The following is a 15,961-nucleotide window of genomic DNA, read 5'->3' as shown; positions in this document are numbered from 1 at the left end:
ACAGCTTCCCATGGGAGCCAAATCACATCTGGCCCTGGAATCAGAATGGCAGCCAATGCCCTGCAAGGCTGCAGAGGCTCTCGGACAGCTGCTTGTCCTCTTCCACCTCACTCTGTTCCAGCCACACGGGCAGGGGTGCGTTAGCCACAGGGCTTTTGCCTGGAGTGCTCTTCATAGAAATAGCTGCACAGCTCCCTCCTTCATTTTCTTCAGGTTCCTGCTCAACATTACCTTATTAGAGGCCTTTCATGATCATTCTACGGAAATATGTCCCTTCAACTCCTTTTTCTTACCCTCCCCATTATTCTACATTACACTTATCATGATCTGGCACCTTGCTGTTCACTTGTTCAGCAATACAGAAGCACCATGAAGTCAGTAGCTTTTTTTTCTATCCACTACTGCGATCCCAGTGCCTAGATCACTACTTGGCACCCATTAGGCTTGTAATAAATATTTGCCAAACGGGCAAACAGTGGGAGGAAAAAAGGACTACCTACAAATTTATACCAATGCTACTTTAAGCAGGAAAAGAAGAAAAAGAAACCAACCAAAAGCCAAACAGTATTGAATGGCTAAACACAGTATTTAAACATAAAGTACAAATCCATGGCAATCAACATGAGACAGTCCATACATGATAGTAACACAGAGAAATACACGTGATATTAAGAAACACCCCCAAATATTTACAAACTGAAAATTTTATTAAAAAAAAACATACCTACATCCAAAAATTATAAATTTTACTAAAATGAAAATAGAATTTTCTATTTGTTAGATTATTTTTTTTGGTCCGAGAAAGATACTCAGGACTGCAATTTATAACAAAAGCAAACAAAAAGGCTAGTTTTCAGGACTTGATCTCTGTGTGTGTGCTCAGGCGCTCAGTGGTGTATGACTCTTTGCAACCCCATGGGCTACAGCCCACCAGACTCCTCTGTCCATGGAATTTTCCAGGCAAGAATACTGGAGTGGGTTGCCATTTCCTACTCCAGGGGATCTTCCCAACCCAGGGATCAAACCCAGGGATCAAACCCACATCTCTTGCGTCTCCTGCACTGGCAGGCAGATTCTTTACCACTGCGCCACCTGGTAAGTTCAACTTGACCTCTAAAAAGCTTTAATTCAACATTTTGAATAAAATCCTGGACTAAACACATAAACACTATATACACAAAAATGGGTTTCTTACAGAGAGAGCTGCATCTGAGGGAAGTCAGTTGAAGTATGTTTATGCATGAAATCTCCAGCCCATTTAGAAAATGAAGGAAGATACTCCTCTACTTCTTGTTTTATTTCATCTTGATTCAATTTTAGGCGATACCTATCAAAATAAGAAAAATTAAATATGAAAGTTTAAATATGAAAAAAGTAAACAAGGACAAAAACATTCATATAAGCAACCCAAGCACCCATCAACGACAAAAAGTCAATTAAATGTGATACAATGGAATGCTATTTAGCCTTGGATAGGAAAGAAATTCTGATACATGTTACAACATATATGAAACTTGCCATTATCCTGAATAAGCCAATAACAAAAAATACTGTATGACCACTTAACGTGAGGTACCTGTACTAGTCAAATTCATAGAGACAGAAAGGATGGTGACTGCCAGGGACTGGGGGAAGTGAGGAGTTGTTCAATGGATATAAGGTTTCAGTTTGGAAAGACAAAAAAGTTCTGGATGTGGATGATGGTAACGTTTACACAACGTCAATGTACTAATGACACTGAACTCTACCCTTAAAAGTGGTTAAGACTGTGATTTGGGGGATTTCCCTGGTGGTCCAGCGGTAAGACTCTGTGCTTCCACTGCAGGGGAACTAAGATCCTGCATGCCACATGGCCAAAAGTAAAAAATAAAAGATTATGATTTTTTAATGCTACGTGTATTTTACCACATACACAAAAAGAATCCAAGTAACAGTGACATGACATCGAGTTTTATATTTGCTCCAACTCCTACCATCTCAGGTCTAATAGGGCCCAGTTACACTTCAAGGGTAAAGAAATAAACCATAATTGTTGGTCCTAAAGCCCAGCAATGGAAAGTAGAAATGTAAAAGAGGAAAAAAGGCCATAGGAACAGAAATGGAACATCAGCCTTACTAGGTCAAAGGACAATCTGTAGGACTATTAACTTGTTGGGTCAAAAGTCAGGAAAGACTAACAGAATCTAGTCTCAGTTTTTCAGGGTGCCTGCAAGGTCAAAACTGTGTCATAATAATTCTACAACATTATTTGCCTTTTTGCTCTTGTTCTCTCCTGAGTACACAGTGGAGATTTCTGAGTCCACATACACACACACAATATAGCAATATAGAGAATGCAGAAACAGATATAAGAAACTAGGTGTCTAGTATTAAGTTATAAAATTAAAGCATTTGCCAAAATGTAAAACAATGTCACTTGTCTCATTACATTTTTTTCAAAAATAGTTATTTTTCATTAAACTTATTTATGTTAATGTGGAATGGGCTGTTATTATTTTAAATTAATCAATAAATATTTAAAAACTGCATCAGCTTTCATTTCTAATACAGTAATTATCTACAGATATAACCCTAGTAAACAAAAGCTCTTAGGGTCCTCAATAATATTTTAGTGTTAACAAGGTCCTGAGAGCAAAAAGTTCTGAGAATTGCTATCACCTTCCGTGATGGTTCTCCCAGCTCCATCTTTATATTTAAGCATCACAACCTTAATAACTACTCTAGAATATCAACAGCACACGTGTTTCTGTGTCAGATCACACTTAGGTTTGAATCCTAATTCTTTATTTACACATCTTTACTAAATGTATAACTTTGAGCCAGTCACTGTTTCTCTCTTTTTTAAAATAATTTATTGATTTTTGGCTGTGCTGGATCTCTGCTGCTGTGCCAGCTTTTCTCTAGCTGCAGCAAGCGGGGGCTGCTATCCAGCTGCAGTGTGCAGGCTTCTCTTTGTGGTGGCTTCTCATGCTGCAGAGCACGGGCTCCAGGGCGCACAGGCTTCAGCAGCTGCGGCACAAGGGCTCAGGAGTTGCGCATCCCAGACTCTAGAGTGCAAGCTCAATAGCTGTGGTACACAGGCTTAGCTGCACTGCAGCACGTCTGCCCAGACCAGGGATCAAACCTGCGTCTCCTGCGCTGGCAAGTGGATTCTTTACCAATGAGCCACCAGGGAAGCCCTGAGCCACTCATTGTTAACCAAGCCTCAGTTTCTTCATCTATAAGGTGAGATGATAACTACCACACAAATTGGTTTGAGGATCAAGTAAAACAGCCTATGTAAAGTACTTGGCATATGACAAGAATTCAACAAGATATGAAAATGGTAACAGTGAATACTCACATAGCACTGACTCTAGGCCAGGCACTATTCTAGGTGCTTTACATGAACACTTTCAACCCTCGTTCTCTCTCTATGAGATACTACTATCGTCATCCCTTTTTAGAACTGAGGAAACTGAAGCTCAGCAGTTACTTCCAAAGGACACACAGCTCCAGCTTGGGAATTTAAGTTCTTAACCCTCATGCTCCCTCTACGCTGTGTTTCGGGACTTCCCTCATAGCTCAGTTGGTAAAGAATCCACCTGCAGTGCAGGAGACCCCGGTTCCATTCCTGGGTCAGGAAGACCCGCTGGAGAAGGGATAGGCTACCCACTCCAGTATTCTTGGGCTTCCCTTGCAGCTCAGCTGGTAAAGAATCTGCCCACAATGCGGGAGACCTGGTTCGATCCCTGGGTTGGGAAGATCCTCTGGAGAAGGGAAAGGCTACCCACTCCAGTATTCTGGCCTGAAGAATTCCATGGACCATACAGTCCATGGGGTCCCAAAGAGTCGGACACAAATGAGCGACTTTCATTTTCACACTATGTTTTAATAATTTATTGGCATTATTTTCTCCCTGCAGCCCTGAGTTCACCTGGGTACTAGCATAACCACTGATACTCTGCAAATTCCTTTCAAACGACAAACCTTACCATTTTCTCACCTTCTAAAGAAAGCACCATAACATATCCATCAAACTCTGAGACTCCAGAACACTGCAAATTTACCATATAACTCTGCAACATTTGGGCTATCAAATTTAATAAGCTCCCTCTTTCCTAGGTTTCTGCTAACTCTGGCTTACCAGAACTAACAGAGCAGAGCCCTATCAGTCCCTCTAGGAGAGCCAGTTCAGCAGGAAAGACAGAATTAGCAACCCTAGCTCTGCCAAGATAGGTTGGCCTAAGCACAAAACCAACTTCAGGTTGAAGGTAAAACTGAAATATCTCAAACCAGGGAGCAATTGCTAACACCAAGGTGCCCGCAAAGTGCCCCAAATGACCTAGAGAAACACAATCAGCCCACACAAGGCAAAAGCTATTTGTTTGAAAATGGCTGCTTAAAATCTGGCACCTTCCAGTGGATAAAAGATGATATAGGTGAGGATGTGGGGGAAACAAGGACCAATAGATTGTCTACAGAAATGCAAAATGAATTTTGAAATATACAGACATATTAAACCTTTATGTTTCATACCTTAAATTAATACAATATTATATGTCAATGACATCCCAATGGGCTTCCCTGGTGGCTCAGATGGTAAAGAATCTGTCCGCAATGAAGGCGACCCAGGTTCAATCCCTGAAGCCGGAAAGATCCCCTGGAGAAAGAAATGGCAATCCACTCCAGTATTCTTGCCTGGAGAATTCCATGGACAGAGGAGCCTGGCAGGTTACAGTCCATGGGGTCACAAAGAGTCAGACCCGACTGAGCAACTAACACACACTTTCTGACATCTCAATAAAACAGGAAAAAATAAAAGAAAGAAACAGGACAAGGTCTATGTAGACCAATCTGACAGTATATATAAAAACTTTAAATGTACCCAGACCAGGGGACTTCCCTAGCGGTCCAACAGCTAAGACACCCCATGTAAGGGGTCCAGATTTGTTCCCTGGTGAGGGAACTAGATCCCACATGCCACAGTTAAAGATCCTGCATGATACTACTAAGACCTGGCACAGCCAAATAAATTAATAGACAAATATTTTCTTAAAAAATGTTCTCAAAAAAAAAAAAAATGTTCTCAGACTGGATCCTGTCCTAGAGAGGAAAAAAACACTTCAAAGAACATTATTGGACAAAATTGATTGAACCCACCACATCCACTGCAGCGGAAGGTGAATTCTAAACCACTGGACCATCAGGGAAGTCCTCTTTAAAACATTTTTAAGACAATAGGTTGGGGCTTCCCTGGTGACCCACTGGCTGAGAATCTGCCTTGCAGTGCAATGGTTTGACCCCTGGTCGGGGAAGATCCCACATGCTACAGAGCGACAAAGCCTGTGCACCACTACTGAGCGCAAGCTCCGGAGCCCATGAGCTGCAACAACTGAGCCCAAGCACTGCAACTACTGAAGCCTGCACGCCAACAGCCTGTGCTCCACAAGAGAAAAGCCACCGCGATGAGAAGCCTGTGAACCGCAATGAAGAGCAGCCCCCAGTCACTGCAACTAGAGAAAGCCCAAGTGCAGCAACGAAGAGCCACGCCACCACAGCCAAAATATAAAGAAATCTTTTTAAAAGAGACAATAGGTTGTACGTATTAGTAAATTGGTATGGAATTACGGAACACGTTTTTCCTATTTAAACAATGAAATAAATAGAACTACAATCAGGAGAAGTAGGTTTATGTCAACTAGTCTGGAAAGCAAAATCAGCACTAATAAAAACACTTCTGTGAAAAAAAGATGAACTGCAATAAAAGTGAAGGAGAAAACAAAGACAGAATATGCCAGTCCCTCTGCAGGTAGTCACTCATAAGATGCCAATGATTAGCCATTTGTAGGTTTCCATACATTATCTCCACTGTCACAGAAAGTCTGCAAAACAGGTATTATCACCCTTTTCAGAATCTTTCAGTAACTTGTTTAGTCATAAACCTGGCAAAGCTAGAATCTGAAAGGAGGTCCATCTGATATTCAACCCCAGACAATTTTCAGGCTGTCACAATGTTTCTAGAAGTAAAACAAAAAGTTCCCATTCTCTGAGTGCAGCTATGGGGCCTATTGTGCATACAGAGAAAATTTAGATATTTTTAGCCAAAGAATTCCTGTTCTGCAATTTCAGAAGCTCTTCACAGAATTGTGGCGGGATACGACAACCCTGAAATCTGCATTCTAGTATTATACTGACATATGTAATAGTCTAAGAGCCAAATATCTTACAGATGCCAGGGAAGAAGTTATATAACAAAACTGTATCTAGAGTTCCTCTCCTAACTACTTACATTTCCTTCAGATGCCTTATTTCTTGAATAGTTTGAGAAGCAAGTTCTTGTAGCTTTTCTGGGGCAAAACTATCACTTACTGCTTTTTGAAATACTTCATGAAGAACAGTACCAATCAGCATTTGGCGTGTGGCTGGATCAGAGCTCTATCAAAAAAAAAGTCATACAAACATTTTATTTCACAACATATCAATGGACATGATCCTATATTTATTACCTAACGTATTGAACTAGCATAGCCAAAGCGCACTGGTGAGACAAATGCCAAAATATTAAATAATTCTTTTCTGGTGAGTGAAATTATAGGTGGCTTTCACTTTCTTCAATTTAGAATTACCTGAATTATTTTATGAGTAAGATATTTTTCAAATCACTGTATTTCCATTTTGAAAGAATTAAAAATAACCTATATGGAAAAAGTTCAATATATTCTAATATTAATATTTAACATAATTTGTCTCTAATTTCACTTTATAATAAACCCACATAGAATAGTTAATAAAGACATAGCTTATAAACTCATGTGAGTAAAATACTCAAACACAAAATAAACTCAGAGCAGAGATTTTTTTTTTGGTGGCACTGCCCAGCTGTGGGATCCTAGTTCCCCAATCCGGGGCTGAACCCAGGCCCCAGCAGTGAAAGTGCAGAGTCCTAACCATTGGACCACCAGGGAATTCCCTACAGCAGAGATTTTGACAAGCTCTTGACACTCAAAAACTATTTTTCAATGAACTCTTTTATTAGCCTGGATCTTCCCCTTGAAACTATCAAAAAACAAGATTAAGTTCACCAAAACACCCATCAGTAATTTTAAAATTAACTTACAGAGGAATTCCCTGTCCTAATTTTTTAAGTTCTATGTGAGTCTAAAATTATTTCAAAATAAAGTTTTAAAAGATTAAGGTATTCAGGTCTGCTTTATAATATGCAGTTAAAACAGAAATTAATAGTAACCACCCCCCCAACAGCTGAAGAAAACAACCAATTAAAAAAAAAAAAAAACTACAAATAAGTGATAACTAAGACTATTAGAAAATCTACTTAGGTATTGTTCCTTCTTTTTCTCTTTTTGTTTAGCTGTATTTTATTTTCTATATACATACAAACTGTATAAAGAATACCCTAAGAGAAAGAAAAAACTTAACAATTAAAAACCCAAGTTCTTCAAAAAATAATGGCATTGAAAGGGAGTGGGTGAAAAGCAGAATACAGATTAAATAAACTATGAGATACATCAACCAAATACAATACAAAGATCTCATTTGCATACTGATGCTAACAAACTGAATAAAAACATTTTTGACAAAAGACATTAAGAGATAAACTGAGAATTAGATTAACTTAAGGAATTACTGGTAATTTTATCAGGTATGATAAAGATATTGTACTTATATGTTTTTTAAATCCTCAGCTTTAATTTGCAAAGTAGTTTTAAGTTGCAAAATACAGTCTTTAAGAACAACAAAATGGGTACATGGGAGTTTATAATAACCATCTCTTTTTGTATGTTTGAAAATTTCCATTATAATATCTTTAAAAGAGACTGTCATATTTACTTTCACTGAGAATCACATGAAGCCAAGTTTGGAAATACCCAGATGTATTAAATTAAAAATTTTATCACTTAAATTATTTATCTTACTATTAGAATTGCTTATTTTATTAAATGTTAAATAAGATTCAAAGGATTCTTAGGGTACTGGCCTTGACTCCTAGCCTCGCCATCTACTAGCTACAGTAACTCTGGACAAGTCACTTAACTTCTCTGAGCCTGATGTTCCTTGTCTGTAAAATGTAAAATGCAGCTGATTAATACCATCTACTCACAAGATTTTAGGAGGATTAAGTAAGAGTGTAAAAGTGCTCTGTAAACTCTTAAGACCCTGTAGAAACATTGGCTGTTAATATTATTCACCCTGAATGTTTCACTCAGAACAGCTCTTCTCATGCATCGAATACTACTGGCTATGCTTGTGCCAGAAATCAGCATGTCGGGATATAGAATCAAATATCCAAAATCTTCATCTATTATCCAAGTATTGGATATGCAGTCTCCTTCCAAATGAATGATGTCCCCTGGCTCTACTGGTACAGAGCACCTAAAAATAAGGTACACAAAATTTAGATTCCTACATTTAAACATGTTAAGGGGCTTTAAAAATAAACGAGTATTTTATGTAAAGAAATAATTTCTAAATTTTGGGGTCTTCCATCACCTACTGCAAAAACTATCAAATCATTAATAGTGTAACATATAGCTCCAAGTATCGATGAGGTTGTTATAATAATAATTCTCTCATTCTTAATGATTCTCTCATTCTGTAAAACTTATGTCTACAGCTTCTGTAAGTTCTGAGGCATGATGCCAAACCCAATATACCAAGAACAAAATCATATTTATCTAGTTCAAACCATCAAAGTTGCAACCTAGACAAAGTCAGACCTTCACCTCTGCATTTCCCCCTCACCCCTCACATACCATACATTGCTCGAGTAGCGAAATTCAGAGTCTAAGGATGTTCTTATGACTAATTTTGCCCTTAGTGAGAACTAAATGAGTTTTTAAGCTGCAATCCCAGAAAGTACTGGGAAATAGGAAGTAGTAATGTAATAAGTCCCCTTGTACTTGATTTTCAAATGACAATGAAAATCAAGTTTTGGAATAAGGGACCTGAGATGCACAATTTTTGCAGATTTAATCTGAGTTCATATCTATTCTCTTTATTAACAATTAAATTATTGCAACATCCACACAAGCCCACATGTTAGTTTTTAAGACAGTACCATTAAGCTTCTGCCACATCATTGCTCAAAGTCACACAAAAATTACCAGTCATTCCTAAGGATACACAGTTCTTTATATTCTAGCGACTGGGAAGCAGTGATGATTAGGTGCTTTTCATGGTTTCCTTCTTCACTCTGTACAATATCGACTGCTAATACCAGGTACCGGTTATCCATTCCTCTGCTCAGAACTATCTTAGAAAAGGAAGCTTCCACCTTCTTCTTCTGAAATCTAAAGCATAACACATACAGAACCACTGTAGCACAAGCATGAAATTAGAAGCCATCCAATCTCCTTTATCCACAAACCTTCTAGGTTTCTTCTGGAAAGCTTATCACAATGATCACTGGCGAAAAGAGGTAAAAATTAAGAGAGCAAGGGCATAGCAGAATTCCTATTACAGAAAAAAACAAACAAAAAAACAACTTCCCAGAAAGTGAAGTCGCTCAGTTGTGTCGGACTCTCTGAGACCCTATGGACTGTAGCCTACCAGGCTCCTCCATCCACGGGATCTTCCAGGCAAGAATACTACAGTAGGTTGCCATTTCCTTTTCCAGGGGATTTTCCCGACCCAGGGATGGAACCCAGGTCTCCAGCATTACAGGCAGATGCTTTACCTTCTGAGCCACAGGGGAAGCCCCACTTCCCAGAAGGAATGCCATTTAAAACGTTCATGATACGAGTTTTTCAAAATATAAGCTCTATGAGGAGTTCTTTGGGACATCTATGATTATGAGGGCTAATGATAAATTGAAAAATTTTAAACAACAAATTCCTACCACTGGTGCAAGCCTTCCCAAAGTACAAGTAAAAGGAAATGTCTAGGACACTATCCTTTTGAACATAAAAGATGTCTGTTATGGGAAAATGTAGTATGGGCGGTTTGTTGCAAGTCCTACAGTGAATTTCATTATTATATTAACATTTCAATTAGGCGAGTACTTAGACATTTAGTCCAACCTACTATTTAATGCAGGAAATCCTATAAAATTCCATTGGGGATCAACTAGCTCATGCTTTGTAGAGAAAGCAAGCTTAATACCTGTCACATTAACCATTCTTCATAGAATAACTCAGAAATTTCTTATTTCTAATGGGAAAGTCAATTTCACAATTATCTTGTAACCGCTTCATTCACCTACCCCACGTACCCACGGGCCATGAATTTCCCAAAATCAGCTGGGACGCTTTAAGGATCTCCCAAAAGGTATTGCTGATCAAAACCCAAAGCGCAAAGATCCGTCAACAATAATTAGCCTCATTATCATTACTACGATGGACGTGAGTCTCAGTGAACTCAGGGAGTTGGTATTGGACAGGGAGGCCTGGCATGCTGCGATTCATGGGGTCGCAAAGAGTCGGACACGACTGAGCTTCTGATCTGATCTGATCATTACTACTGACAGAAATTCTACACTACGCTTGCGGGTCAAGTTTCCCCAATCATTTAAGCCGACTTGAGAGTACAGACTTCTCCCTGGATAACTTTCTTCACCTAAACTTCAAGAAAAGGACCTAGCAGTTGCAATTTCCTTTCCTGAAGACATGTAAGGTGGCTGAGACTCCCCAAATTCAGGAAAGAGGTTAAGAATGAACCTCTGGAGGAGGAAAAGTATTCAAGCTCTGGCTCGGGCTTGGCCCCAGAGAGAAGCTGCGAAGCGGACCCCAGCTCCGGAAGTTCGTCGGGAACTCCGGGACGTGAGCTCGGTCACTGTGCTCGGAGCCCGGGTCCGCGGAGGCGTGGATGCAGCCTCTTCCGCTCCTTTCTTTTCAAATCTCCCGCTATACTCCCAGGCCCACCCCCCGCTCCGCTCACAGCTCCGCTGGTGGCTCAGCCTCCTGCCAGAAACTCTTCTCCATTAGCAGCTCCAGTTCGTCCACTCGCTCCATTCTGGCCGCCGAGATCGCAAACCACCGCCGGGTAAAATCAGGGGAACCCCGGGGCAACAACAGTGGCGGGGAAAAGGAGCGCGAGTCCACGAGGTGCCGTGCGCATGCGCTGACCAGCAGCGGTCCGAAGAGACATGCGCAGGCAGCTCCTCCAGTGCCAGGTGAGCCTCTCGTGGAGAGTCGCACCTGGGGAACCAAGAACTGGAAGGCGCCTTTGCTCCTTTGCCTTAGGGTTTGGAAAACTGGGAGTCTTCGTAATCTGGCCCATTCTAAATACTTCCGCCCTTTCTCTAGACTCGCAGACCCGTGTGTCCAACACAGGCACTTAGAATGAATGAACTATTTGCTGTTGTCCAAACTCAGGCTTCCCTTGTTTGAATCTGGAAATTTTCACTCTTTGGGAAAAAAAAAAAAACACCTCTCCTCCTTTTTTTTTTTTCTGAAAAACTCAGTTGAGAAAATTCAAACTGTCAGATGAGAACTTCCTCATCGTGCCATGGCTATATCTATCTGTTCCCTGTTTTATAACCTTTTTCCATTTTTTTCAGTAATGCCTCCTATTCGTGGACAGTCCCTCCACTTGTACAGTGGGATCCCAAGCACTCTTACATTGTGTGTATGTGTGTGTGTGTGTGTATGTGATCCTAAGCACTTTTACATTGTGTGTGTGTAGCAGATCCCAAGCACGCTTACATTGTGTGTGTGTGTGTGTGTGTGTATGTGATCCTAAGCACTCTTACATTGTGTGTGTGTAGGAGATCCCAAGCACTCTTACATTGTGTGTGTGTGTGTGTGTGTGTGTTCAGTCATGTCCAACTCGTTGTGACACCGTGGACTGTAGCCTACCAGGTTCCTCTTGTCCGTGGAATTCAGGCAAAAATACTAGAGTGGATTGCCATTTTCCTCCTCCAGGGTATCTTCCAGCCTAGGTATCAAACCCCTGTCTCTTGAGTCTACTGCATTGGTATGCAGGTTCTTTACCACTAGAGCCACCTTACATTCTCTAGGGCATTCTCTTCTGTTATCAGTTTGGCCCTCATTATCAGATAGCTCCCAGGCTTGTAATGTGACCCAGCACCTCCCATCCTGAAAATGTTACCTTGATGGAACTTACTCTCTTAGCCACCTTCCTGAGGAAACCTGCTTTAAAGAATTTTTTATCAAGCCTATATCTAATTTCAACTCCTATTCACTTTTCTTTTACTTTTATTTTTTAATTTTTGAATTAAAAATCCATTTCTTTGCATACACAATTAAAAACCACCTTTAGCAGATGAATGGATAAGAAAGCTGTGGTACATATACACAATAGAGTATTACTCAGCCATTAAAAATAATACATTTGAATTAGTTCTAATGAGGTGGATGAAACTGGAGCCTATTATACAGAGTGAAGTAAGCCAGAAAGAAAAACACCAATACAGTATACTAAGGCATATATATGGAATTTAGAAAGACGGTAATGATAACTCTGTATGCGAGAGAGCAAAAGAGACACAGATGCATAGAACAATCTTTTGGACTCTGTGGGAGAGGGAGAGGGTGGGATGATTTGGGAGAATGGCATTGAAACATGTATAATATCATATGAGAAACTAATCACCACTCCAGGTTTGATGCATGATACAGGATGCTTGGGGCTGGTGCACTGGGATGACCCAGAGGGATGGTACAAGGAGGAAGGTGGGAGGGGGGTTCAGGATGAAGAACACGTGTACACCCATGGTGGATTCATGTTTGGCCTCCAATTAAAATAAATAATTTTAAATTGAAAAAAAAATAATATGCAATGGAATATTTAAAATATACAGAAATGAGTAAAAAATAAATACTGTATATGGGTATAACCCAACTCAAAAATAATCTTTACTATATGTAAAATAGATAACTTTGAAAAAATAGATATTAAGAACCTATTGTATGGCACAGGGAACTCTACTCAATACTCTGTAATGACCTATATGTATATGTAAAACTAATTTACTTTGCTATACAGCAGAAACTAACACAACATTGTAAATCAACTATACTCCAATGAATTTTTTTTTAAAGGTATCTTTCATATTCATGTTTATTCGTATAAAATTATCAAGACATGCTTTGCTGAAACGCTTTCAGGGACTTTGGGATATTAGAGTAGAGCCACCCATTCTGCTTGTATTGCTACTGCTGCTAAGTCACTTCAGTCGTGTCCGACTCTGTGCAACCCCATAGACGGCAGCCCACCAGGCTCCCCCGTCCCTGGGATTCTCCAGGCAAGAACACTGGAGTGGGCTGCCATTTCCTTCTCCAATGCATGAAAGTGAAAAGTGAAAGTGAAGTCGCTCAGTTGTATGTGACTCTTAGCGACACCATGGACTGTGGCCTACCAGGCTGCTCCGCCCATGGGGTTTTCCAGGTGAGAGTACTGGAGTGGGTGCCATCGCCTTCTCTGTCTTCTTGTATTAGCATCTTATAATAAATGCTGCACTTTCCTTCACCACAACACAGTGTCAGTGGCTCTACTGCACAGGTGAGGAGACCCAAGTTCAGTTCAGTAACAAGATCTTTAGCTATGCATAAGTTTTCATCTATATCAAGACTGATTTATCCATTTTTCATCTATGCTTTTCACTTTCTGTGACCTAAGGAATCTTTGCCAACTCCTAGGAAGTAAAGTAATGCTCAAAATTCTCCAAGCCAGGCTTCAGCAATACGTGAACCGTGAACTTCCAGATATTCAAGCTGGTTTTAGAAAAGGCAGAGGAACCAGAGATCAAATTGCCAACATCTGCTGGATCATCAAAAAAGCAAGAGATTTCCAGAAAAACATCTATTTCTGCTTTATTGACTATGCCAAAGCCTTTGACTGTGTGGATCACAATAAACTGTGGAAAATTCTGAAAGAGATGGGAATACCAGACCACCTGACCTGCCTCTTGAGAAACCTATATGCAGGTCAGGAAGCAACAGTTAGAACTGGACATGGAACAACAGACTGGTTCCAAATAGGAAAAGGAGTACATCAAGGCTGTATATTGTCACCCTGCTTATTTAACTTCTTTGCAGAATACATCATGTGAAACGCTGGGCTGGAGGAAGCACAAGCTGGAATCAAGATTGCCGGGAGAAATATCAATAACCTCAGCTATGCAGATGATACCACGCTTATGGCAGAAAGTGAAGAGGAACTAAAAACCCTCTTGATGAAAGTGAAAGAGGAGAGTGAAAAAGTTGGCTTGAAGCTCAACACTCAGAAAACTAAGATCATGGCATCTGGTCCCATCACTTCATGGCAAATAGATAGGGAAACAGTGGAAACAGTGTCAGACTTTATTTTTCTGGGCTCCAAAATCACTGCAGATGGTGACTGCAGCCATGAAATTAAAAGACACTTACTCCTTGGAAGAAAAGTTATGACCAACCTAGATAAGCAGAGACATTACTTTGCCAACAAAGGTCCATCTAGTCAAGGCTATGGTTTTTCCAGTGGTCATGTATGGATGTGAGAGTTGGACTGTGAAGAAGGCTGAGTGCCAAAGAATTGATGCTTTTGAACTGTGGTGTTGGAGAAGACTCTTGAGAGTCCCTTGGACTGCAAGGAGGTCCACCCAGTCCATTCTAAAGGAGATCAGTCCTGGGTGTTCATCGGAAGGAATGATGCTAAAGCTGAAACTCCAGTACTTTGGCCACCTCATGCAGAGTTGACTCATTGGAAAAGACTCTGATGCTGGGAGGGATTGGGGGCAGGAGGAGAAGGGGACGACAGAGGATGAGATGGCTGGATGGCATCACTGACTTGATGGACGTGAGTTTGAGTGAACTCTGGGAGTTGGTGATGGACAGGGAGGTCTGGCGTGCTGCGATTCATGGGGTTGCAAAGAGTTGGACATGACTGAGTGACTGAACTGAACTGAACTGAACTGAGGAAGTAAAGATATTCTCCTTTGTTTTCTTCTTGAAATTCACCAGTTTATTCGTTTAGGTCTATGATCCATCTCAAATTAATTTTTGTGTGTGGTATGAGGTAGAGAATGAGTCATGATTCCCCCCCACTCCATTTCCCCCCAACCATGTATATATCCAGTTTTCCCAGTAGCACCTGCTGAAAAGACTTCTCATCGCCCACTGGATTGTTCTGGCATCTTGTTGAAGAAAAAAATCAAATTAAATGCTGGTCCATTTCTGACTCTCAATTCTGTTCTTCTGATGTTTGTCAATCCTTGTGTCTGCACCCCATTGTCATGATTACTACAGCTGTAGAGTAAGTCATACAGACAGGTACTTTGCTATTTATAAGATTGCTTTGGACATTCTGCTGCTGCTAAGTCACTTCAGTTGTGTCCGACTCTGTGTGACCCCACAGACGGCAGCCCACCAGGCTCCTATGTCCCTGGGATTCTCCAGGCAAGAATAATGGAGTGGGTTGCCATTTCCTTCTCCAATGCATGCATGCATGCACGCTAAGTTGCTTCAGTCGTGTCCGACTCTGTGCGACCCTATGGACAGCAGCCCACCAGGCTCCTCTGTCCACGGGATTTTCTAGGCAAGAATACTGGAGTGGGTTGCCATTTCCTCCTTCATTGGACATTCTAGGTCCTTTAAATTTTTATACAAACTTTAGAATGAGTTTGTATAAAAATTGAATTGTATAAAAATTTGTACACAGTATAAAAATTGTGAGTTTCTACAAAAAGCCTATTGGAAGTATAATTGAGATTGCATTAGACTTAAAAATCGATTTGAGAATTGATTTCTTTAAAATATAGAGACCTCTAACTCATAAACCTGGTTTATCTCTCCATTTATATATATTTCCTTTAATGTCTCTTAGCAACATCTTGTAATTATCAATGTAAAACTCTTGTATATTAATATTTTATTAAATTTAAATGTTTTATATTTTTATGCTACTTTAAATGGGATTGTTTTTCAATTGCTTCCTGCTAGTATATAAAAATAGTTTTTAAAATTTACCTTATATCCTGAGACCTTGCTAGTAATTGCAAGAAGTTGATAATAGTAGTTCATTA

At 40.1% G+C, this 15,961-nt stretch overlaps 1 protein-coding gene across 7 annotated transcripts in view; it reads right to left on the bottom strand.

Annotated features, from left to right (window-relative positions):
* Positions 1-11,061, bottom strand: part of DNA2 (DNA replication helicase/nuclease 2) — a 37,561-nt gene extending 26,500 nt beyond the window's left edge. For 4 of the 7 annotated variants that reach the window (XM_086382710.1, XM_086382703.1, XM_086382705.1 and 1 more), the window contains exons 1-5: positions 10,876-11,061; positions 9,105-9,290; positions 8,190-8,373; positions 6,272-6,417; positions 1,196-1,327 (exon numbers count right to left, since the gene is read on the bottom strand). In XM_086382710.1, coding sequence (XP_086238836.1) covers positions 1,196-1,327; positions 6,272-6,417; positions 8,190-8,373; positions 9,105-9,290; positions 10,876-10,949 — 722 coding nt within the window. In that variant the 5' untranslated portion in view covers positions 10,950-11,061. Of the gene's footprint in view, positions 1-1,195; positions 1,328-6,271; positions 6,418-8,101; positions 8,374-9,104; positions 9,291-10,655; positions 10,777-10,875 lie in introns of those variants that run through there. The other 3 variants (XM_086382704.1, XM_086382707.1, XM_086382708.1) reach the window with 3 other exon arrangements.
* Positions 11,062-15,961: the final 4,900 nt, after the last annotated feature.

Source organism: Bos grunniens, chromosome 28 (assembly GCF_055505025.1).
Source record: "Bos grunniens cultivar Pamir isolate PY7600 chromosome 28, Bosgru_T2T1.0, whole genome shotgun sequence".
In the NCBI taxonomy this organism is placed as follows: Eukaryota; Metazoa; Chordata; class Mammalia; order Artiodactyla; family Bovidae; genus Bos; species Bos grunniens.
Note: the sequence above shows the minus strand (reverse complement) of the source record. Positions and strands in the feature narration are given on the sequence as shown.